General features: G+C 39.3%; 1 protein-coding gene across 1 annotated transcript in view; it reads right to left on the bottom strand.

Moving 5' to 3' along the window:
• The window catches only part of LOC124777202 (UPF0602 protein C4orf47 homolog), a 130,554-nt gene that overhangs the window by 1,317 nt on the left and 102,163 nt on the right, over positions 1 to 27,074 (bottom strand). The window contains exons 6-7 of the mRNA XM_047252520.1: positions 21,042 to 21,273; positions 3,455 to 3,565 (exon numbers count right to left, since the gene is read on the bottom strand). Coding sequence (XP_047108476.1) covers positions 3,455 to 3,565; positions 21,042 to 21,273 — 343 coding nt within the window. The remainder of the gene's footprint in view (positions 1 to 3,454; positions 3,566 to 21,041; positions 21,274 to 27,074) is intronic.

The following is a 27,074-nucleotide window of genomic DNA, read 5'->3' as shown; positions in this document are numbered from 1 at the left end:
ACAGCACCATCTATCACAAATCGAAAAAAGTGGTCCAACTAAAACATTCAGATTTCTTTACTTACTACACAAACATGTAATAAAAAATGGGGGTTCCTATTTTAAAAAACGCAGTTGATATCTGTTTGACCTATGGCAGCGCCATCTAGTGGGCCAACCATAGTACCATCTGGTTTCCTCCTTCAAGCTAGACAAGTTTCATTCTTCGTAGTTTTTTCATTTGACGCTTATTTTGTGAGATATTTGGCCCGGTCATGATCAATGGACCACCCTGTATATTTGGTTCATCTATTCCAGGAGTTTACAGCAAACGTGCTCCACAAGTGTGGTGAATCCAGACCAGTGAGAAATGAGTACTGTACTCCCTCCATCATCACAGGGAATAGAGTGGGGATATGTGTGCAGAATTATATAACAGAGGAAATTGACCCTGATGGAAATTCTTGAGAAATCGCGACTGTTTTACATTCCTTGGGCCATTCCACACCAATTACTTCAAGCTGCAGATCTGTGTGAACTGGGTACAGGAAGCTTTTTCATTTTCCCATTCAGTTGTGCTACAACTTCTGATTTATTCCAGAACTTGTAGTGTCAGAAGTATAGGAGGGGCAGAGTCAGGCCAAAGCAGTAATTTGAATGAGTTATTAATAGTGAGTTGTTCTGAGGCAGTCTGACAGTACAGTCACAGCTTTTTATGAATAAATGAAGAAAATTAAAAGATCATGTGTGTTGAAGACTTATTTCAAAAAGTAGATACAAGAGATTTATAAAGGAATGTAGTGAAAAAAAAAAAAAAAAAAAAAAAAAAAGCCTAGGGGTTCTCCGGTGACCATGTTACATGTGGAGAATAGAGAAGAAAACTGTAGAATTTCTTCCTTTCTGTGGCATGCCATGCCGTCACCTTCTGTCTTGCAATGAAACACAAGCAACTGACCCATTTCAAGTTGGTAGCATGTTATTTCATGGATGAACAAGCAAGGAACAAAAGCAAGAACAAACTTTTCAATTAGCATCACAATAATAACATGATGTACCCTATCTTTCCAAAATGAAGGTAGTTTGCTGTTTACTGATGTGTCAACTGTCCTGTATGAACTCATTCCTTATAAATGACACCACTAGCAGACAAAGACCCTCCCACTCTGATTGTCACATATTTGGAACACTTGCTTCCACATATATCAGATGTGTTGCACATTTTCAAGCTAGTGAAGATATGATCACAATTAGTGTAGATAAACATTTTGAATTGGCAGATTCTGAACTAACAAAGCTAGACATTCATAAGAAGTTAGTCATTCTGTTTGTGATCCATCAACTTAATGTTAATCTGGACACTTTTTTTCTACTACAAATTAACTTAAGTCCTGGAAAGTGTATGAACCCCGAAAACTATCATAATAATATGTGGAGACATGAATATTAGCATAGATATTGAGGGCAAAACGTGTAACAACTTCCTAAATGTTTTTGAACACTTATTGTGTGGCACAAATGGTAAAAACTGATTATACACTGATACATGAAAGGTCATCATCAGTCTGAGACCATGGGCTTACAGATTTTGATAGGGAAAAATGTAAAATATTTATATAAGGTCTTGGTCTCTCTGATTATAACTGTCACATAGTAAAGCTAATATTTTTTTCTAGGGCATTGGCAAATCAAACTTTGGATGAAGTATATAAAAAAACAATGCTAAGTTCTCTAACTTCTACAAATTATTTAAATTGAAAAAATATATATATATAAGTAACCCCTTCAATAACAGCAGCTATGGAAAACAGATGAATAACTGTGGATGTCAGAATATTCTCCAAGACACTTTAACCTCACAGTTCATTACAATAATACTACTTTAACTCACAGTTTCTAGACACAAAAGCATTTACAGAAGGGTAATGCTTGCTGCAAAAATATCAATCAATAATGGAATAATATATAATACAGAAAATAAAAGTAAAGTAATTTGATTTTGTAGGTATATTCCAGTAGAATACAAATACTCTGGAATAAAAGAGACCACTCAACAAAAAACAGAAGCATTGGGTCATCAACAGGAACAATTTGAGCTCACAAACACACACGCACGCACGCACGCATGCACACACACACACACACACACACACACACACACACACACACACACACACAACTATGCTTCTACATGGCACTGGCAGGACGAGCAGTGTTACATTGCTCCATTTCGACAGGTGGATTAGGTTGGTGCAGGGGTTGTGTCAGGAGAGATGGATGGGGGGAAAGAGAGGCAAGAGACAATGTAAGGAGTGGGGGAAGGGGGAAGGTTAGTGGCTCAGAGGGAGGCAGCTGGTTTGCCAGCTAGGCAGAGATGGCAGGTGCATGTGTTAGGCATGCAGAATACAGTTGTCAGGGCTGTTGTACAGTGGCACATGCTGTGGGTGACTTGGGGATGTGAATTGGCAGGGTGCGGGAGGGCAGAGGAAAGTGAAATTGTTGGGTAAAGGGTGTGGCACTAGTGGGTTACTGGAGATTGAGGCCAGGACAGTTGAAGGAGTTAAGAATGTGTTGCAAGGATAACTCCCACCTGCATAGTTCAGAAAAGCTGGTGGTGGAGTGAAGGATTCAGATCACACAGTTTTTGAAGCAGCCGTTGAAACTGAGCCTGTTATACTCAGCTGCACATTGTGCAGCCATGTAGTTGACTTTGTTCTTGGCACCTGTTTGGTGGCGGCCATCCTTGCTGGTGGACAGCTGGTTGGTAATCATAGTGATGTAAAAAGTTGTGCAGTGTCTGCAGCAGAGATGGCATGTGATATGAAAGATTTCAGAGGTAGCTCTGCCTCTGATGGGATACAATAAGCCAGCAACAGGACTAGAGTAGTAAGTGCTGGGAGGATGGACTGGGCAGGTCTTGTACCTTAGTCTTCCACAGGAATGTGATTCCCTGAGGAAAGGGGTTGGGAGCAAGAGTGGCGTAAGGATGGACTAGGATGTTGTGTAGATTATGTGGGCAATGTAACACCACTTTGGCAAGGTTTGGAAGGATCTTGGGTAGGATATCCATCATTTCAAGGCATGATGAGATACAATCCTCTGACAAAGGATATAGTTCAGTTGTTCCAGTCCAGTATGATACTGGGCAATGAGGGGGTGTTGCTTTGTAGTTGGTTCTAAGAGGTGGTGGGAGGATTGTCTGCAACTTCAGGACAGGCGTTTTCCATGATTTACCTACAACACTTTAGGCAAATCGCTCCTACAACAAGACCATGGCCCCTCCCCTCTCCTAACAATAGTAGTGCTCCATCTCTATCATCTTGATGTGAGAAAGATGCTGGGCTATTAGCATTGTTTCTTCTTTCCTTCCTTCATTGACTGCATGTTACTTAAATTAGTTGTTATGACTGAAATTGTACAGGAGACTTCACAAATGTAACTTATTTGATACCAGCGATTACCCAGAAAACCAAAATACCATGAGTATGATACCAATATTCATCAAATTCAACCAGTTATATGTCAACCAGTTCCTCCACACATCATATTCCATCCAAACTTCTGGAGATGAAAAGACAGCAAATGTGACCTAGTAACAAAAAAAATTATATATTTGACATTAACATAAATTATTTCCAATTATTTTAACATGTCAACACCTTGTCAACCACATTCTCATTCCAAGTGGTGGTAAGGGTGTCTTATCTACCCTGTCCCAATTCCCAGTGGTTTTTTCCAGATTTTAAGCCATATTCATAAAACGTTTTCTCCAGTCATTTCAGAACTGCTTACATGTCACCACTTCCCCCTCCCCCCAAACCCCAAACAAGGTGCTAGTGGTGTCTTACCTCAACATTTTTGTTCCTAGACCATATTTGGTTGAAATCTCTCTGTGCATTCCAGAGTTACGATAACATGCCATCCTCCCCTGATACCACTCCATCCCTATGAGTGCTGTGGTATCTTAGCTCACAGTATGTTTAACCAGGTAACAAGTGATATTTGGATCAGGTTCAATTGCAACTGCTCTGGGCCTCCTGGAGTTAAGCATACATGTCACACCTTTGTCACCTCTAGTCCCACAAATATCCTGTGTCTCTTCTTCCATCCCACTAACCGACCATTGCTGACAATAAATGCTGGATCACCATTCATAAGTTTGTTCAGTTGCAAAGCCTTTATTTGAATCGGTGTACTGCCAAAGAGTACAACTTTTAAATTGCCTGAGTAAACTACAAGAAAATTGCTTTGTCAGTTTTATCATATGATGGCATGGTGGAGTTTTTTCACTAGTTCTATTACAGAAGCTTCTAATTTCCCACCCCCTTTTTTCCCCAGTAACTGATTGTGGCTCTCCCAACATAAAATACAGTAGCCAATTTGGTAACACTTTCACCAGTGTCAAACTGCTTAAGCACTTTCACTTTTTCTTTTAATGTACCAAGCAGGAACTATGTTTTTGTTTGCTTGACATTGTGTATGTTTTATGTATAGAGTATTAATTTATGAACAAAAAGCATGACCATGGCATTGTATATGTCTTCCGAATTTGTTCTGTATACTGTATATAGAATATCCATTAACAATCCATTAACAGTTGCCAGACAAACTGTGCTTTAATTACTGTTAAGCTGGTCAAACCTATTTAAATGATATTGATATGTGGTTAACTATGTATATGTATCTTTGACTGTGTTTTACATCTTTGTCCCTACATGCTGTTCCCAGTCGTTCCGAGTTCATTTACTTGTGTGTGTGTAAGCTAATATGTAGCGAAGTGTACCAATGAGAACCATTACAATAAGTTACATAATGTGCACAAGTTTATCGTGTTCTCAATATCCATGGAACCTCAACAGGTTAAGGGCCCAGATACACAGATAAACGATTGTTAAAAGTATCAGGAATCGCTGATTAAAACTCACGTGTCATGATTCAAAATACAGTGTGCTGTTGTCACAAAGAAGAATCGTTTGAGGTGGAAAATATGGCGATGAATTATCTAATTAATGTGCCAAATCTAAAAGGACGTGAGAACTACAGAGATTGGGTGTTTGCTATTGAAAATGTGCTTATTCTCAATGGATTAGTGAAGTGTGTCTCAGTAGTAGTTTCATCAGAAGATTCGAAGGGCAAAGCGAAGATAATTCTTATGATTGATCCATCTTTAAATGTGCACACAAGAGAAGCAAATACGAAAGTGGACTTGTGGAAGAAACTGAAGTCAGTGTTTGATGACTCTAGTTTTGCAAGAAGAATAAATTTATTGAGAACACTGATATCAACATGTCTAGAGAAATGTGATTCAATAATGATCTATGTGGAGCAGATAGTAGATAATGGTCAGAAATTGTGTGGAACAGGTTTTGCTATTAATGATGAATGGATTGGTTCAGTACTGCTAGCAGGATTGCCGGAAAAATATTCTCCCATGATAATGGAAATTGAGCACTCAGGAATTCCAATCACAATGGACACGATCAAAAGTAAGCTTCTTGGCATGGAAGAAGAGGTCACCACGACTAGTAGTGCTTTTAGGGCCAAAAGTTGGCAACTGATGATATAAAATGTGTTATGCAAGAAGATATAGTGAAAAATGTCAGAAGATCACAAAGGCAGCCCAAACCAAATAGAAGATTTGATGATTACAAGGTTTATTTTTCTGCTGGAACTTCAGATCAGCTCGAGGATCCAACAACCGTGCAGATCTGATGCAGAAGAATGGAAATGTGCAATAAATGAAGAGATACAGGCATTTGAAGAAAAGAAATGCCTGGGAAATAGTAAACGTACCACAAAGTGCAAGTGTTGTGCAGTGTAAGTGGGTGTTTAAGAAAAAAATCAACAGTGATAGTGAAGTACAGCATCATGCCAGACTAGTGGCAAAAGGATTCGCTCAGATAACTGGAGTTGATTATAATGTGTCCTTTTCTCCTGTGGTAAGGCATTCAACACTTAGACTTCTAATGGCTTTATCCATTGAACTAGATTTGAACATTGCACATCTTGATGTTAAAACTGCTTTTTTAAATGGTTTTCTCAAAGAGGATATTTTCTTCAACAACCTGAAGGATTAAATCTACATAATGATAAAAGAAAGGTTTTGAAGTTAAAAAGGGCTATGTATGGTTTAAAACAATTATCCAGAATATGGAATGAGAGAGTACATGATGTCTTAAGCTGTCTAGGTTACAAAAGATCTGATTTAGAACCTTCCTTGTTTACAAAACATTACTGCTTAGTTACTATGGTAGCTTTATATGTGGATAACTTCTATATTTTTTCAAATGACTCAAGTGAGACTGAATGTTTGAAACATAAGTTAAGTTCAGAGTTCAAAGTAAAGGATTTAGGACTGGCTAAAAGCTGTTTGGGAGATGGAAATCAAATATGATAAAGCTATTGGAGTATTAGCTTTAAGTCAAGAGAACTATATTGATCAGTTATTGAAAAAGTTCAACATGATAAATTGTAAAACTGTAAAGACTTCTGTTGAAACAAAGCTTTATTTTCTAAATGAAAAAGAAACTAAAACTAGTGATATACCTTATCAAGCCCTAATTGGTAGCTTAATGTATTTATCAGTACTTACAAGACCTGACATCTCTTTCAGTGTGAGCTACTTAAGCCAGTTCAATAATTCTTAAACTGAAAAACATTGGATATATGCTAAGTGAATTTTGAAATAACTGAAGGAAACTAAGAATTATGGCCTAAAGTTTAGGAAAGGAGATTCAGAATTATGTGTTTATGTAGATGCAGATTGAACCAATTGTCCTTTAGACAGAAAATAATACACTGGTTTTATTTTCAAACTATGTGGGTCTGTAGTGTCATGGCAGAGCGCTAAGCAAAAAACCTGCTCTTTCTAGCACAGAAGCTGAATATATGGCTCTTTCAGAAGCTTGTGGGGGGGCTATTTATTTAAGGAACTTGTTACATGAACTGATAAGCCATAATAAGTATGTCACATTATTCAATGATAATCAGAGTGCACTGAACTTATCTGTAGATACTTCCAATCATAAAAGGTCGAAGCACATTGATGTTTGACATCAGTTTATAAGGGAAGCGGTGCCCAATAAAATTGTAAAAACTGTTTACTTACAAACAGCTGATATGCCTGCTGACATAATGACAAAGGTATTGAAAAAAAGAAAAACATTATCATTTTTTTGGACTGTATGGGTCTAGGTATTTTTTAAGAACATCATTTAAATGTTTTGAAGTTTGGGTGTTAAGCTGGTCAAACCTATTTAAATGATATTGATATGTGGTTAACTATGTACAGGGTGGCACACGAAATGTGTTACCAATTGTTTCTTTCACAATTTATGAAGCACGTTAGATATCCCACTGGGATCTCTACAGCAGTACCAGCAGAGCTTGGAAAAACAAATGAGTTACAAAATGACGTGCAATTCATGATACTGCCGATAGGAGACTAGTAAGCAGCAGTGGCTGACAATGGAAGAACAATGGAAGACTGATGACACAGCAACGATTGGAAATTGTGTTACTTTTTCATGAAACGAAAAGCCTTGTTGTGACTCAGAGGCATTTTTGACAACAGTTTAACACACGATGGGTCCCTTGCAAGAAGACTATCCACAGGTTGTACAATAAATTTGTACAGGAAGGAACAGTATTGGAAGCTAAGCGACCTCGGCCTAAGCATGTTTGTTCGCCAGAGAATATTGAAGCGGTATGAGTTGCTGTACAGAGAAGTCATGGGAAATCGTGTAGAAAGGCAGCAGTGCAACTGGGAATATCCAGATGCTCCGTTCAATGCATTCTTAAAAGAGACCTCCATATGTACCCACACAAGATGACCTGTGCACAGAAGCTCACTGAAGAACATAAGCAGCAGAGACTACTGTTTGCTCAGTGGGCAGAGGAAAGGGAAGAAACTCTCAACGACGGTTGGTTTTCAGACGAGGTGCATTTTCATTTAGACAGTGTGGTTAACAAACAAAATGTACACTTTTGGGCCACTGAAAACCCACAAGTGCTTCATGAACGACAACATTATGCTCCGAGGATTACAGCGTGGGCAGCAATTTCCAGTCACGGACTTATTGGACCCTTTTTCTTTGAAGAAACTGTGAACAGCGAGTGTTATTTGAGCGTGCTTCGCAATAGCTTCATTCCACAGCTTCTTGCTACTGCCTTGCCCTTCAACACGCAGTGGTTTATGCAAGATGGAGCAAGGCCACATACTGCAAACACTGTGTTGGAGTTTTTACACAAGCATTTCGACATGCGGATCATTTCACTCAGGTTTCCAGGTCTCTTCAATAACGGACAAAATTGGCCCCCCAATAGTCCTGACCTCAATCCATGTGACTTTTTTCTTTGGGGGTACCTAAAGGAAAAAATTTTCCTGAAATGTCCACGTGATTTAATGGAGCTCAGAAGACTTATTCTTCAAGCTTGCAGTGAAATTACAGAAGACCCGTGCCGTAGGGTAATCATTAACTTCAGTGTTTGTTTGAAGGAAGTTAGGAAACGAAATGGTGGACATATTGAGCATGTGCTGAGTTAGAACAAATCTCCATGGATGGCTCTTCATTGTAGTATATGTTCCTTTCAGATTGTATTGACAATAAAGTTTATATTCAAAAACAAAATGGTAACACATTTCGTGCGCCACCCTGTACATGTATCGTTCACTATGTTTTACATCTTTGTCCCTACATGCTGTTCCCAGTCATTCCCATTTCATTTACTTGTGGGTGTAAGCTAACATGTAACACGGTGTACCAATGTGAACCATTACAATAAACTATATAAAGGACAAGTCTATCATCTTCTCAATATCCAAGGACCCTCAACAATTACCCTGAACTAGGTAGCAACACAACTACATGCAGTTAGCTATGTTATTCTCTTGTTGTAGAGTACTGTGCATGGTATACACAACTTTGCCACTTCCTCATGTCGCTACCGCTACATTGCCACTGTCTCACATCACTAGGCTACATTTCCTTGTGGCTGGTAATCCTATATAGTAACTGTATTTGTATATATTCAATGCATTTCCAAATTCAAACAGATAACACCCCCAATTAGTTTGCAATACTGGTGTTCTACTGTATTAGTATGGAAGAAAGGATTAAACATTTTGAGGATTGTATAAGCACTGCATTGTAGCTGTTACTCATAGTTGTGCTTGCATATGAGTAAAATGAAAAGAAATGTGTGTTTGGTTTTACTGGCTTGAAGACCCAGTTCAGGATGTTTGGCCAACTTGTGCAAGTCTTTTTATTTGATGCCACTTTGGTGATTTGCACATTCATGATGATAATAAAATGATGATATGGACAACGCACCCACCCAGGCTCAAATTGACAAAATTCAAACTAGCTTGGAATTGAGCTCTTAACCTAGTGATCAAGGGACAGCTACACTAACAACAAGAACATAGCTGTAGACACATGTCATTAGGTTTGTTACGATGAGTGGTGGTGACAGTACTAAAATAAAATGTGGCTTTCTGAAATTATCAAATAGTGTTATACTGACATTACATAACTTACAGTTCGGTGTGGCACAAATTTTATAATAACTGTAAGTGCAGTAATGTTAGCTACCCTCAAATGTCTGCCTGTGATCTGCAGCTGCCCTTGCATACCACAATCAAATGCAGCCTCATTAAAAGCCTCCCATGTTCTACATGAAGAGGCATGATTGTACTCATTATGTTGCATTATATTACAAAGAATATATCAAACAATTGAAGTTTTTTTTATAAAAGTGATGAAGTTCAAAAGCCAAAGAGCATGTAAGCAACAAATTAAACCCACATACAGCTTTGAACAAAATACTTTATTTTTCCAACTAAGAAAAGAAAACTAATTGAACTAACAGTCAAAGAGTAAAGGCTTAAATCTAATGTTTGCTGCACTTGCATGGAGTAAACAAAGCACGCATCAATGGAAACTCCCACCACGTTTCCACACAGCCCCCCCCCCCTTAAAGTGCGGAGCATCCAGGATAAATGGATACTTAAAATTGACTTGTCTCCCCACTCTCGTACGGACGACTTGTTGCTGCAAGGATGAGGGAGCCAGCGTGGGCTGTTGCATTGTGGTTCCATGTCCTCTTGGCATGGGTTCTTCTGACATATCATGCATAGTGAGTTCCAAACTTTGGTCCTTCCCATCCTATTCAGTGTCATCATACTCCAGTTCTGGTAATACTCATGGTGGTTTTACCTTTTCTGTGGGCACTCTAATAGTTTTGTTGTTCTGTGAGATGTCCATAGTATGTGTGTTGCATCGTACTATTCGATAAGGTCCAGTATATGGAGGCTGTAGTGGCGCTCTGACTGAATCTGTGAGGAGCATGACATGTGTACAGTCTGCCAATGCTTTATGCACGAAAACTTATCACTCACCATGTCTAGATACTATAGGGCTTCTCGTTTATTCAACATGCTGACAGATTTCATGTATCAGTGATGAGAGGTTTGTTGGCATTGGTCAACTGGCGGCAGATACATAATCTGCAGGGATTCTCAATGATTCCCCATACACCAATTCCACCACTGAGACACTAATGTCCATCTCATATGCGGTCCGTAATCCAAGGAGAACCAATGGCATGGCTTCTGTCCAGCTTCTTTGATGACATATGAGAGATGCCTTCAATGTCCGGTGCCACCTCTCCACCATATTATTGCTTGCTGGATGGTAGCTTGTTGTATGGTAGTGCTGGAACCAACATAAATTAGCTAGCTCGTTGAACAGACTAGACTTGAAATGGCGACCATGAGCTGTTGTGATATGAAGAGGGCACCCAAAGCGTTCCAGCCATTGAGAGACAAACGCCTTTGCCACCATTTCTGCCGCTATGTCAGTGATTGGAAAGGCCTCCATCCATCTCGTGTATTTTTCTACCATTGTTAACAAGTATTTATAGCCATCCAAAACTGGGAGTGGACCCACTAAGTCCAGATGGACATGGGCAAATCTTGCTGACGATACTGTGAAATTCCCAATTTCCTCATGAACATGCTGTCCTACTTTGCAGTGCTGGCACTGTAGGCATGTGTGAGCCCATTCCCTGGCATCATTTTTTGTTGATGGCCAGACGAAACATGCTGTCAGTAACTTGATCATGGCACTTGCCCCTGGGTGTGCCAGGCCATGAACACTGTCAAATGCCACCTTACGAAATTGTTGTGGAATGTACGGGCATGACTTCTTTCTTGATATATCACACCATAATATAAGCCTTCTTCCTGGCATGAGTATCGGCTGTAAGTGTAACCCTTTCGTGTGATCCGTCAATAGCTTCTGTGGATCCAGATCCACTTCCTGCAATGTCGCGAGTTCTTCATAGTTTATTGTGCTGGTCACACTGCAAACATGATTGAAGTAATCTGCAACCAGATTCTCTGCACCTCTGATGTGCCTTATACCCGCGGTGAATTGACCGAAAAACTCTATGTACTGGAACTGCCACAGTGAGCACTTATCGCTAATGTTACTGAAAGCTGACACTATAGGTCTAAGATCAGTGAAAACTGTTACTGGCCTGGCTTCAATATACGGGCGGAAATGTTTGACACTTTCATATGTTGCTATAAACTCTCTGTCATATGCACTCCATTTTGTCTGTCAGAGTTGCAAAGGTAGCCAATGTCCATCGACTTGTTGTTACAAGACTGCACCAACTGTGACCTGGTTGACGTCTACAACAATACTCAATGGTGCTCCAGGTATGGGGCGTGTGAGCAACACTGCCTCCTCTAAGCTTCTTTGTAAGTTGACAAACATTTTGGTCATTTCTGGTGTCCATTGCAGCTTTTTCTTTCCTGTAGTAATCTTGCCAGCCAGGGCATTCATAAGCAGGGCCTGTGTTTCAGCACTGATTGTTAAATGACACCGGTAAAACTTACCATACTGAGATAATGCCTAAGCTGTTTGTAGTCTGTAGGTTTGGGTAGGCTGCGCAACACGTTGATCTTCTCCGGCGGAGACTATATAGCCAAGAAAAGTTAATTGACTCTTGCCGATGATGCATTTGCACTCATTTAACACTACTCCATATTTGTCAAGCCACTGTTGTACCTCCTGAATATGTCTATCATGTGATTGCATATCCTCTGAGACTACCAAAATATCATCCAGATCTGCATAACAGAAAGGCAATCCCTGGAGCACATCTTCAATGAATCTTTGCCAGGATTGGACCACAATTTTGTAACCAAATGGCATAAACAGAAATTAGAATAGCCCAAAGGATGTGATTGCTGCCATCTTTGGCATGTCAGTCGAAGCCACAGGAATCTGATTGTATACCTTATGACAATCCAGTACTGAGAATACTTTCACACCTGCTAGAGCGTAGGTAAACTCTTGAATGTGTTGTATGGGTACTTATCCAGGATTGTTCTCGTGTTCAATCAGTCATAGTCACCATAGGGATGCCATGAGCTGTCTTTCTTGTGTACCAGGTGGAGAGGGGACACTCAAAAACTGTCAGACTTTCTACTTATTCCAGCCTGGACTATTTCCTCAAATATTGCTTTTGTCTCCACTAATCACTCTGGGGATAATCTGTGGACATGTCTTGATACTGGCGGACCTTGGGTGGTGCTATATAATGCACTATATTATGTTTAACTACTGGAGTCTTTATGGCTTCTTGTGGGGGAGACTGTATAGCTGAGCTCCTAAAACAGCCTCTGCCACACTGCACCAAAAACCTTTTATCATGCCCCTATTTGATCCGGTAGCACGAGAGTTATTTGTCAAGTCCATGGTGAGTGAAAAATGAGACAGAAATCTGTGCCTAAGATCGGTTGTAAAATATCTGCTACTACAAAATTCCACTTATAACAGCTAAATAAACCAATATCTATTACAAGCTCTTTATAACTGTACATGTTTATACTTGAATTGTTAACTGCTATCAGTTTCAAAGGCTCCCACATGTCCTTCTTAACAAAGGTCAGGTCTGGCAAGGTACTCACTTATGAGCCAGTGTCTACTAGGAAGTTGAGGCCTGAGGGTCTATTCACCATTTGTAATCTGTGCAATGTTAGCTTACACTCCCAAGGTGATGCAGAGTGGCATAAAGGTGCAGCATACAGAAAGCCTTCAAGTGCCTTATCTTGATTTTGTGTGTTGCTGCCTGCAACTATGACCTGGTTCCTCATTCGTATACGGCGCCGTTCGTGAGCTCCACAGACCTTGCTACCTAGAGCGGGCGCCTTCTTCATTTAGGTATCCACAAGATTTTGTGCATCTGTAGCTAGTGGCCCGAATCATCTGTGATACCAGCAAAAATTGTTGGTGTGAGCTTGATCCTGTTTGGTGTGTGACCTCTTCATGTTACTGGTGAACCTGGTGGATGTCTGCAGTTCCAAGTTATGTAGACAAGTAGTCATATTTTCCATCACATCTTGCAGTTTCCTGATCCCCTCAATGATGCCTGGTTTTTGTCTGTAACCTGTGGCTGCACAGATAAACTTCGGTTCTTCTAACCATTCTGATGAGTCATCAGTGGCTTCTGTTGCAGAGGTGGCAGGTGATGTTGCTACAGACGCTACGAGTGTCAACCGTAGAGTAGCAAAAGCTCTGTCAGCTATTTGCAGTTGTTTGTCAAGACACTGTCCTTCATATACAGTCAACATCAGTTGAACTTGATGAGGAAGCTGCTGTCGCCAGACATGTAGAAACAATTCATATTTGTTGACTATAGTGCGTAAATGTCCCCAAAATTCAGCTGAACTTCTGTCCCCACATTTCTCCTGAAACATCACCTGGGAAAGGCTCTGTTCAGGTAATTTCATGCAGTGAGGAATCGATGCCATTTTAAGTGTGTCGTATGATTGTTGGAGCGGCAGATGTATGATCGAGGCTATCGCTGTTGCCCTCTGATCCAGGTTGCTAATTGCGAGAGTGAATTTTTCACGGTCTCTGGTTATGCGTTGTTGCTTGAAGATATTCTCTATTATTGCAAACCATACATCTGGTTGCATAGGCATGAATGGAGGCACTCCTAACTGCAACCGTGGTGCAGCCGATAATGGCACCTTCTTGCATGAAAAATCTTTGGCATTTGAGTATGCTTGTGGTGTGGCTGCTACTACCGGAGTTTGCAAATTCATGGAGTCTCTTTTGCTATCATTCTTCGGTATTGTAAGCTGTCGTATCTCACTGTTTGTTGCTTGCAAAATTTTGTTAGCTTCTTTCACCTTTGGCAAAACTGCTGCACAATATTAAGTAGCGAGAACGTTTCTTATTTTCCCAGGGTCCCCAATTATGTAGGCAACAAATTAAACCCACATACAGCTTTGCACAAAATACTTTATTTTTCTGACTTGGAAAAGAAAACTAACTGAACTAACAGTGAAAGATTAAAGACTTAAATGTAACGTTCACTGCACTAGCATGGAGTAAACGAAGCATGCATCACTGGCTACTTTCACATTCCAACAAGCAAATAACTTTTTCAGAGAGTAACTATTGTTCCAATTTCATGTTATAGTCTTAAAAACAATAAATATCTTGAGCTACACACTTTTTAAAATAACCTGTATTTGTCCTCTGCATTTAAGCTATTTCCAGACCAGATTTTATTGAAATTAGTTCAGTGGTTTAATCATGAAGGCATAACAGGCAGAGTTTGGCATTTATAATATTAGTATGAAAGTATGGATGTTACACATATTATTTATTTACCTTTATTCTCCAAGGATGATCCCACAATGATATAGGACTTGTCAGTTGTAATATAATGCAAATCAATAGGCCAAAATATACAACACACAACATACATAAAGTGCTTTAAAGGATAGAACATGTAGCCTACGGGGACAGAACAGAAGGTTGGCCATGACCTGGGTTAATGGACCACCCAGCATTTGCTGTGATATCCAGAAAAATCATGGTAAACCCAAATCAGAATAGCTGGACAGAGCAATCCCTTCCTCCTGAATATTAGGTCAACGTCTTAACAGCTTCACTGCCTCATGTGATAAGTCCCTGTTGTATAAGTTCCTTGATTTGCACACAATTTGTTTCATGTAACTTGCAATATACAATATACTTTTGTTCTTAAAGGATATGAAGAGTCCAAAAAGAATGTGAGAAAGACACTGATGAATTGAGACTGATCATTATAGGTAATGTCAAATGCAGAAGCTACATATGAACAAGTACTATGACAAGAAATTAAGAAAAACAACTAGTGATTCATGGTACATTACCTGTGAGCGAAACCTGATTATGGAGGAACTGCTGGTATTGGTGGTAACATATTGTTCACAATTATTTTAGCATGAACTTTAAAGAAGTCTTTGTATCTTATACTTGTTGCTATTTAAGGGGGGTAGGACGTAAAATGGGCAGACTTGGAGCAGGAGAGGCACCACAGGACATTTTACTTTCTACTGTCTATAATTTTACAAATAAATTCATAAAACTTTGTCAGCATGACCAGGAAGGATTCACGATTCACACTCATAGCAGTGGAAGTGCAAAAATATAACAAAATAATTTTTTTTAGATATGAAATTTCATCATTTTTTCACTTACTGTTGGCTGCATTTGTTGCTATAGGTCCATTTTTTTTTCACAAGTAAAAGAGACTCTTTGATGAATTTTGCACAGCATACAAACCATACTTACAGGTGTATGAAACTCTAGAATTTTCCAAATCTATTAAAAACTGTGGTAAAAATTGAGATAATTAACTACAAAATTTGATTTTTTTCTAAACATAAAGTTTAAAACATAACAGCTCATTCATTTTTTCATAAATTAATAGATTCTAGAGCTTCAGACACCTGTAAGTATTGTTTGTATGCTGTGCAAAATTCATCGAACAGTCTCTCTTACTTATTAAGAAAAGTGTACCTATAGCAACAAATGCAGCCAATAGTAAGTGAAAAAAATGATGAAATTTCACATGTAAAAAAAAATTATTTTGTTATGTTTTTGAACTTCCGCTGCTATGAGTGTGAATCCTGAATCCTTCCTGGTCATGCTGACAAAGTTTTATGAATTTACTTGTAAAAGTATAGACAGTGGAAATTAAAATGTCCTCTGGCTCCTCTCCTGCCCCAAGTCAGCCCGTTTGACATCCTACCCCCCTTAATGTAAGTGTTGGCACCAAAGATAATTTTCATTTGCTTTCACAATTTTTTCAATGTAGTCTAATTGCCTCTTCTGACAGTGATTGTTTATGATTTGTCTGTTTTTAGTTGCCCATGTGTTTTATGATGAATAGACTTGGAACTAATACATCTCAAGATCTCTTAAGATCTATGACAGCATCACAAGTAAAACTGAATTAATGAAAATCCTGGAAAAGACTACTTACAGTGTTCCAAGAACCAGCTTTACGTGCTGAATCTGGGAATTTACTATAAACCCCCTACATACCGCTCCCATAGGGGTTTTAAGGACAATCTTAGATTAATAACAGTGTGCACCTCACAGAGGTGCACACTGTTATTAATCTGTGGTGCCTCTCCTGCTCCATATATGATTAGAACAAGAGGAAGTCAAAATAACTGATGTAATGGGATGTATCTTGTGCAATGTACTTCACACAAGTTTGCAGAATATGGATGTAGATCTAATACTTTTGTTTCATTGTCATCACTGTCAAATGTTAATTAAAACCTATTCAAGATAAAAACTATTTCTATATTAATTTAAAAACCGAAAATAATTAAGTAGACACAGTTATAACAGTAAAAGTACATGAAAGGGAAGTAGTAATTAAGAGGCGAGTAAGACAGAATTGTTTTTCACTTGGTACAGTGAGCAAGCAGTAAAACAAACTAAAGTTAAATGTGAAAAGGGTATAAAAACTCAAGGAGAAGAAAATAGAAGGTTTGATTTGGCAAATTTATGACTAACAAAACATTTTAACCAACAAATATATGAATATAGGTGTCAGGAAATCCCTTTCAAAATCATTTGTATGGAGTACACTGTTATATGGAAGTGAAATTTGGACTCTGCATAAATTAGAAAGGAGCTGAATTGAAGCTGCTGAAATGTAGATGTGGTGAAAAATGACAAGGCTAATCTGAATTGAGAGAAAAGCCAACCTGCAAATCTTAATGGAAATCAATGAATAGAAAAGATTGGCAAATGAAATGGAAAAGAGAAAAATAAAATTTATTGGGCATGTCATCAGACACATCACTTTCATTATTAATATCTTTGAAAGGAAAGTTCTAGGGAAGAAAGGAGCAGGGTGGCCTAGAAATAAGTATTTGGAAGACACTGGAAAAAGAATAGGATGTGACAGCTACATGGAACTGAAACGAACTGCCATAACAGAAAAGAGTGGTTGTGTTGATAAGAAATCAACCTTTAGAGTATGTAGGCTATGTATAGAGTTTGCTGATGATATTGTAATTCTGTGAGAGATCCCAAAGGACTCAGAAAATCTGTTGAATAAAATGGACACTGCCTTGAAAAGAGGTTAAAGAAAAACTTAAGTAAAAGTAAAACACAGGGAATGGAATGTGCTTAAAGTAAGCCAAAAGGTGCTGAGGGAGTTAGTTTATAAAATTAAATGCTGAAAGTAGTAGATAGGTTTTGCTATTTGGGCAACAAAGTATCTGATGACAGTGGAAGTGAACTGGATATAAACGTAGACTGGTAAGAATAAGAAAGCTTTCCTGAAAAAGAGAAATGTGTTAACACCGAATATCAATTTAAGTGTTAGCATCTTTTTTCAAAGTATTTGTTTGGAGTGTAGTCTTATATGTATAATGAAACAAGGATGATAAACAGTTCAGACAAAAAGAGAACAGCTTTTGAAATGTGATGCTGAGGATTATATCAGTAGAGTGAGAAGCTAATTACCAGTACTGAACCGAGTTGGGAAAATAAAGCCTTATGGCGCACCTTAACTAAAAGGTGGAATCGATTGACAGAGGACATCTTAAGACACTAATCCACCAAGAATTAATTTTGTAAGGGAGGTAAGTGTGTGATATGTGCAAGTGGTGGGGGTGGGGAGTAGAACAAGGTTTGAATATCATAAACAGGTTCAAAATACGGTAGGGTGCAGTACTTAGGAGGACATGAAGTGATGTCCTTAGTATAGACTAGCATGGAGAAAGACATCAAACCTGTCTCTGGACTGATGACTACCACAGCAGCAACAACAACTACTATTCTGTCACCATTTGATACATTTCTGTATTCTCTATAAATCATCTTGAGCAGAATATTCCTTTTTTCAGTACATAAAATTTTAATAATTGGACACAAAATTATTCTGAAACAATGGAAAAATTATCCAGGCACTATTACAGCTCTTTCAGGTTTTTTATCAATAGGAATTGATGAGTGTTTGTTTCTCTTGTTGCCTAGTCTCAATGAAGTTTAATTTACCATTGATCTTCAGTCAGTAATGGATTGTCATGTCAGTGGGTGTGCTGTCATTCGGTTCTATATGGCCTTGTTGCCAAAACTTGTCTCTATAAACTCTTCTAATCTAACATCACACTGTACTCAGAATAACTAAGCCATAATTTGCAACAAGATGGTTAATAAAAACATGAGAGATTGAACATAACAAAAATTTCTTGTAAGATACAATGAAATATACAAAGTTGCCTGCAGGTAACTGGGTGAACCTTTAAATAAAAAAAATCAGTATTAACAAGAATTATCTTTCATTGTGCTTAAATTATAGCACCTGATTTATTTTGGTTTGAACAGCCAGTGAATGTGGTAGAAAGGTGTTAGGCGCCAGCCTCAATTCGAGAAACAGCACGAGAGTAGTTCATCTGTTCACTGCATTACTTGCTTCTAAGTAGAAGAAAGTCACATACACTGACAGAAAAAATATCACAACATCAAGACAGAGTTTCTAAATCTGAAAAATGGTATCTATTCAAATTTTGCACCAGTTGCACAAGAGTGGTGCTAGTAGCACTACTAAGATGATGCAAATCAGGTTTGATTTAAATACAGGCTGTAACAGCTGTGAGTGTTAGTTGCCTTTGAGATTGCATGTGGTGAGTTGATGTTAGTCAAGAATGCCTTCAAGACAACAAAGACACCATTATCAAAACTTCACCGAGTTTGAAAGAAGTTGTGTAATAACGCTACAGGAAGCTGGATGTTCTTTCAACATCATTGCAGAAGAACTTGGCATGAATGTAGCCACTGTACATGATTACTGGCAGTGGTGGTCATGAGAATATATGGTCACAAGAAGACTGGGCTCCAGGTGGCCAAGTGGCATTATCAAGAGGGAAGACCAGCGTGTTCAGTGTATGGCTCTTTCATATTGTACTGTATCTACAGCAGGAATCTGAGCAGCAGTTGACACCACAGTGACACAATGAACTGTTACAAATTGTTAACTTTAAGGATAGCTCCAAGCCAGACACCCTGTAGTGTGTTTACCACTGAGCCCAAACAACAACCATTTGGGACTTCAGTGGTGTCAAGTGAGCTCATTGGAGAGCAGGGTGAAGGTTTGTAGTGTTTTCTAACGAAAACTGGTTCTGCATCAGTGCCAATGATGGCTCTGTGTTTGTTAGAAGGAGACCGGTTGAGAACCTGCACCCAGCCTGTCAACATGCTAATCACAATGGGCCTACATCTGGAGTTCTGGGTAGAGATTTTGTAGGACAGCAGAAGCACTCTCATAGTTATCTCACCCACCCTGACTGCAAAACTGTATAGCAATTTGTGCTTCCATTCATGAACAACATTCCAGTGGGTGTTTTCCAACAGGATAACACTCATCCACAAACCACAGTTGTAACCCAACATGCTCAACAGATTATCAACATTGTTGCCTTGGCCTGCTTGATCACTACATCTGTCCCCAACTGAGCACATATGGGACATCATCGGACGACAACTCCAGTGACAGTCAGAAGCAGCACTAACTGTCTCCATATTCACCTACCAAGTGCAACAGACATTGAACTCCATCCCACAAACTGACATCTGGCACCTGTACAACACAATGCATGCTTGCACTGAACATCCTGGTCATTACACTAGTTACTGAGAGTCATAGGCCACTACACTCGGTCCATTCATCTGATAAATATGTTGAAAAGGTTTGTGCTACAACAATACTTCTATTCTGAAATGGAGTTGCATAGCTTAACGCATAGCAAAAAAGTTTTCACAACAGATACTAGCTTGATAAATTGTTTTTTGGTGGGGCACACTGACAAATCTGATAGTGGCATTTAGCCAGTTTTTGTCAATTGCCTGCAGAAATGTCCAGGTGGTTCTCCATCCCTACCTCAGTAAAACAATAGTCGAACAGTTAAATCATGAAAATGCACAGAAGGAAGCTTAAATGATTCTCCAGAAGATATGCAACCTCAAATTGTGTTTAATGGTATGAAAGACAGTGCATCCTTCCATATGGAAAGAATTCTCATCTAATGACTTTTTCTTTCTCCATTTGTAATAATGTTCTCTGAATGAGATTTAGACAGGCCTTCGTTCCCTCTTCATTAAACCAGAGGAACTATTTTGACTCTTCTTTTGATTAAACACTTGAAATGATGAAAATGTTCCATCTAATGCAGCATAAACAGTTAAGGATAATTTTGCATCCCTTAATATAATGAAGTTGTTAGTTTCAGTTTGAACTTGCATATCAAGATCAATGATTCAAGCACCTACCAAGTACTGAAAGGTACAACAAATGTATGGAAGGCTGCAGTCTCAGTGTGCATTACCAAACTGTGGATGAAGTCAAAATGGAATTAATGTCAGAAATCATTGCTTTTATTTTTGTATGTATTATTACCATATCAGAAACAAATAGTTAAGTTTGAACAGTTCACGGGAATGCAGTTACAAAAAATCTTCCACATCGTATTTAAGGCACTAAGCAAACAGAGTATACACCAGGAGCAACTTAAAGCTCCCAATCAATAGCTCAGACCAAAATGTATTGTTCAACTTAAATTCTGTGCTTTACGCACTCAGATTATGGGTTGTATTATAAAGATTAAAGCTAACAGTTGACAAATTAAGTATCACTAGTTGCAGCTAATGAACATACACTATTGTGTCACAAACCTCTCTCTCTCTTACCTTTTTGCCAGGTGAAGAGGGAATAAAAACACCACTTCCAAAACCTTTGACTATTTTTCCTACTGGTTCAGCATACGTAGGACCAACATCCTCTTCAGGAACAAAATATGGGTTTGGATCAAAATATTGAGTTCGATGAATTGCTGACAGGAAAGCAGGTCTTTTATTGACTAACATATGTTGTATGTATTTATTCCTGTAGTCCTGAAGTTCTCCACGATAAAGGCTCTCTCTGTAGTACAAAAAGTTGTATACAGTTATGGTATGTACATACATATTAGATTCCTAAACAAAGCACAATCACAAAGATGTCAGTCAGTTTAGAAAAAAAGAAAAGAAATTGGCTTGAAAGCTGAGTATGTTTTTACCCTAGTAATACTGAACAGAAGTGTTATAGACATTCTACTTAGGTCACAATCTACTTCCATTGTCTACACATAAGAGACAGCTCCACACAATTGAGTTGGGTGACAGTTAGTGTTGGTAGATTTGTTAGAGTCAGTTAGTTACCTAGTTATTTGCGTAGATCTGGATTGAATTTGTGACCATTCTCTAGAAGGTGGAACATGTCAGTAAGTTCCTCTGCACAAACATGCCTACATTTGATTATTAACATAGTTATATTTTTACATTAATCTTTATGTACAGTCAAATTAAATGAAAGGAACCCACCCACAGGCAGACATAATCTGTTGAGTATACAAGAAGCAGTGAAGCAGAAACGGTTTCAGTTTTTTAATTTTTTTATGTTTCTTTTATTTACTTATTTTTTAAACACCTGCAAGCACAAGTGAGGTGGTCACATATTTTTTTAAGCCTGCATATTTTTCTCCTAAGATACTGGAGTAAGATTTAGTTGTAGACACTGTACATTATTTCTGTTCCTAGTACTATACTTCTGAATGCTATAAATATTTTCAGATTGTGATGATTCTTCACAACAAACTTCGTAAGACAGAAAACTCATTGAAAAGCTGATTTGCTCAGTTTGCATGAAGGCATCATTCACCAAATGAATTGCTACGGAGGTTTAACTGAATAAGATCAGACTTATATAAAGCTACTCAAGCAGTTAAATATTGGTTCTTCTATTGTTCATAGACTCTAAAACAAATTTCTAACTGAAGGGAAGCCAATAAGAAACAATGAAGCAAGGACAGCCAAGAGCTATGACATACTTCAGAGATTAATATTTGTTGTTATGTGCTACAAACAGTATAGCTGTGATTCAGCCTCAATTATGGTCTGCCCCTCTAGCAATAATGTGAATTGAAGGCTCCATGAAAATAGTATGCATGCAAGGTGGCCAGAATGTGTCTAGTGCCCACCAGTAGTCACAGACTGGAACATCTGCAGTGGGCACAGCTACTGTAATCTGGACTGCAGAGCAAAGGAAGTTCATTCTTGTGATGACTGAGTCCTAGCTTAGGTTGCAAAACGTTTTGATTTTGTGAAAAAATATCCTTTATCATGCACTGAATATCTATAAAAGGAATTACTGCAGATGAGACCATGGCTGTGCAAGAGATAGCAGATCTTTGGTTGGAAAGAAATGATATCTATGTCTTTCCATGTAGAACTCTGACTGTGCAGGTCTATGGACCAATTTTCTTCTCTTCTTCGTATGTATCAATGATGATGATTGCACTATTCAATTTTCTTTCTGTTTGCAAATGATTCAATTTTCACTCTGAAAGGAGAAGAACATTGTGTAAAACACTTAGCAAGTTCCATCAAAAATTGTGTGCAGACTATTGATGAACCACTAACTCACCCCTGTGACTATTCTTTCCAGGCACGTACTTTTCCAGAAGCACTGAAACTATCTAAAGTAAGTCCAATTTATACAAAGAAGGTGAGAGTAAAGACATAAATAACTATAGGACTACCACAATTACATCCAGTTTCTGAGTACCACAATCACATCATGTTTCTCTAAATTACTTGAAAAAATTATGCACAAAAAAACTGATGGGCTTCACAGATAAAAAGATATACTGAGTTTATTCCAACATGGATTTATAAACAATAAATAAACAAAAATGGCAGTATATGACTGCATTACTATGATACTATATCTGTCAGATAAAAAACAACCCACCATGGACACATTTCTAAATCTATCGAAGGCCTTTGACACAGTGGATCACAAAATATTACAGGAAAAAATTGAACACAATGATATCAGAAGATTCACAAATTATTGAATTGCATCATTTCTAATCAGTTCCATGTAGAAAGTCAGCATGAAATACAATAACAAACAACTCAGTTGAATAACTGAAATCCTATTTAATAGTTAAACAAGATGTGCCATGGCACAGGCCTCAGTATTGAAGTCTCTACTAATCCTTCTTTATATTAATGACTTCAGCCTGAATGTACATCACACAAAACCATAATATTTGCAGATGACACAACTGTGCTCCTCACAGGGAAGAACTGCATCAGTGTGTAACTCCTCATCAGATGTGACAGATGCTGTAGTACCCATGGACATAAACTGTATCTCTACAATGACTGTCTCCCTCACACACTGTTTATTGACTTGTGCATGTTTAATAAACTGCTAAAAATGCAAGTGGGCACAGGAGCTGCAGTGACTTCAGTAAAAGCACAAATGTAGTGGACTTGGGCTTCCTTCAACTCACACAAGTTTCACAGAAGTTGATTAGTTACAATAAACAGCAGATTCTAATCCTACATCAGTTCTCCACACCTGTATCCTACAAAGCTGTTGTTTGTTCTCTCACCTTCCTTGCTGTGGATCATTTCCACACCGCAGACCTGTTCGGGTTGGATGCATTTAATGCTTTCGGTTTTTTTCCATTGCCAATCAGGTAAATTTAGTGTCAGATCAAGTTTCATATCAGTAACTGAAGTCCCTCTGCTCTGAGTTCTTGTCACTGTTTTCTCCTGGGCTCGGTTGTTCTACTGGTTTTCTGGCCCATGTTACCATGAAAGTGTCTGTCTGCCCTCATTTTTTTCAGGTGTGGCAGTTGTCTGTTGCATTGTGCAACTCTGTCAAGGCCAAATTAGGCCATTTGACATTGCTCAGTGTCATTCAGCCTATTTCTTCCAGTGAATGAGCTACATCACTGGTCATCATTAAGAAGCCAACGGGTAAGCTTTACCTCTGTGGCAGCTTCAGTGTCATGATTAACACACAGTCCTTGACAGATACATACCATCTGCCTACCCTGATGAGTTGCTCACAAAACTATCAGGCAGCCACCATTTCTCCAAGATTGATTTGTTGGAAGTATACCTCCAACTCCTCTTGAATGAGGCCACTAAGTAACTTCTCATTGTCAAGGCACATTTCGGCCCATACCAATATCAATGCTTGCCTTTTGGCACTGCTAGCACACGCACAATTTTTCAGAGTTTTCTAGAACAGCTGACAGCCTCTGTACCTGGCTATATCAATTACCTTGATGATATCATTGTTTCAGGGTCCTCCATCAAAGACCACCTTAGCAATCTTCGATCATTGTCTGCTGTTTTGCAGTGTGCAAGTCTCACATGCAGTCTCACCAAATCTTCTTCTCCCCCCCCCCCCCCCCCCCCCGGGCGTCAACTGAGTATATAGTTTTTGAGGTTTCTTGCACAAGGGTCAAGCCATTGTGTCACCACGTTGATGCAACTGTGGTTTTGTGACGACTGACCTCTGTTAATGAACTACATGCACTTCTAGGTAAAGTTGCATGTTACCATACATTTTTACTGGATGCATCCACTGTTACTCACCCACTACATGTGCTTTTGCATAAAAATGTGACTTTTTTCTGGTCCCCAACTTGTAACTGAGTGTTCAGTATGCTTAAATCTAAGCTTCAGTCTGCCTCTTGCCTGACCACTTTTCAGCCAGGTCAACATCTTGTGTTGGCTACAGGTGTGTTTCAACACAGTCTCAGCACAATTGCGGCACACAGTACTTGGATTGATCTGAACAACCCATTGCTTATGCTTCTAATACCTTAATTCCCCCTAAGCAATGGTATTCTCAGTTTGAAAAGGAGGCTTTAGCAACAGTGTCAACCCTCAAGAAATTTCACACTTTGTGTATGGTTCTAAGTCCCATTTAATCATGGTTCTCAAGCCATTGGTTGCACTTTTCAACATTTTGGCTTCCATGCTGGACAAGGCAGTGCATTGTTTGCAGCAGTGGTCTCTCTTCCTCTCCTGTTATCATTATCAGATCCATTACTGGCTGATGGTGCAACATCCCCATGCCAATGAATTATCTCACCTTCCATTCGAGCTGGACCCAGTGTTTGATCAGGATGAGTTGCTTTGTTTCAGTTCAGATACTGAGAGCCAGAATGCAGTCGATGGTCTTATCACCACTGTTGTCATTATGGCAGCGGCTGTTACTGTGGATCCTGTACTCAGTTGGGTCCTGCAGTACACTTTGACAGAAAAAGCCCTGAGCCGTGCTTTGTTTCCATTGTGTAATTACTTCTCCCTCCAGCACTGCCTTTCAGTGTTTGATGGGTTTCTCTCATTAACTGTGCTCCATGGTTTGTGATTTCCACTTCCGTACACCATAAAGTACTGAGGCTTTTGCATATTGTTCATAGGAGGACCTCTTGCACCAGAGCTTTGGCCTGCCAGCACACGTATTGGCTGTGCATAGATGAGGACATTACATGGCTTTCACTGCTTGCACTCACTGTGTTCAGAAACTGGCATCCCCGCAGTCATCTTTTTCCTCCTCCCAAACACTGCAGTGCCGTGGGAGCATCTACATGTCGATTTTGCTGGGCCCTTCGAAATCAGTATTGGATCATTGTAGTGGATGCCTATCCCAAGTTTCCCTATGTGGATTGTTGTCTATCCACGTCCTTGGTGGCCACTATTTTGGCCCTGTCTAAGTTTTTTGTAATTGAGGGACTTCCATATACTGTGGTTATTGATAATGATCCCAATTTGTTTCTCTAGAATTTGCATCTTTTTGTCAGGCAAGTAATATTCAGCATCTCACAGCTCCCCCATTTCATATTCATTCTAATGGTGAGGCCAAACACATGGTTCTGATGCTTAAAACTCATATTTGGAAGTATGTATCTGGCAGGTCACTCCTTCACCTGCTACATCAGGCATCATGTCCGTGGGCATTGCCGGTTCTATGAGAGTTCCAGCTGGGTGCGCCTGTTTGGACTTGAGGTTTTGACTGCCAGCCAAACTGGGTTCCTGCAATCATTGAGTGTTGCCAGGGTTGGCACCTGCGGATAAATCACACAATCACACTCCTGACTGGTGAATGGTCTGTCACTTCGACCTTCTATGGCTGCGAATGGCAGGGCTTGTTCCCTGTGTTCTAGATGGTCCAGTTCACAATACAGAGGGGGTCACCACATGGCAGATCACTGTCTGGGATTTCCTGCTTCCACCTACACTCCTCACCTGCCTTCATCAGTGCAGGCCCCGCTACACCTGACACTGCAGCTGTGCCTGTTGAAGCCTCCTGCGCCGACCACTGACCTCAATGAGAATGACATTATGGAGATGATATCCCCGGTCCTGCTCTGTGGCAGGAGGCATGGTTGTCAGAGGGAAGTCAAAGATATTCTACTGTAAGTACTGTGCCAGCTTCAAACCAAAGAGGATGCATACAGAAGTAAAGAGGTATACAGTATAAAGATAAACACAACTATGTAGGATGAAAAGATGCATGAATGGCTAAAGAGGAAAGGGAAAGAGGAGAAGACTGAAGAGTAAATGGGAGTGAGGTTGTTTAACATAGGTTCAGTCCAGGGGGATGGTGGGATGAAAGGATGTGTTGGAGTGCAAGTTCCCATCTCCGCAGTTCAGAGGGACTGGTGTTGGGTGGGAGAAGCCAAATGGCACATACGGTGTAGCAGGTTCCTAGGTCCCTAGAATTATGCTGGAGGGCATGCTCTGCTACTGGGTATTGGACATCTCCTAGGCGGACAGTTCGTCTGTGTCCGTTCATGCGCTCAGCCAGTTTAGTTGTTGTCATACCGATGTAAAAGGCTGTGCAGTGCAGGCATGTCAGCTGATAAATGA

This window comes from Schistocerca piceifrons, chromosome 1 (genome assembly GCF_021461385.2).
Source record: "Schistocerca piceifrons isolate TAMUIC-IGC-003096 chromosome 1, iqSchPice1.1, whole genome shotgun sequence".
In the NCBI taxonomy this organism is placed as follows: domain Eukaryota; kingdom Metazoa; phylum Arthropoda; class Insecta; order Orthoptera; family Acrididae; genus Schistocerca; species Schistocerca piceifrons.
This window is presented reverse-complemented; position numbering and strand designations above follow the sequence as displayed.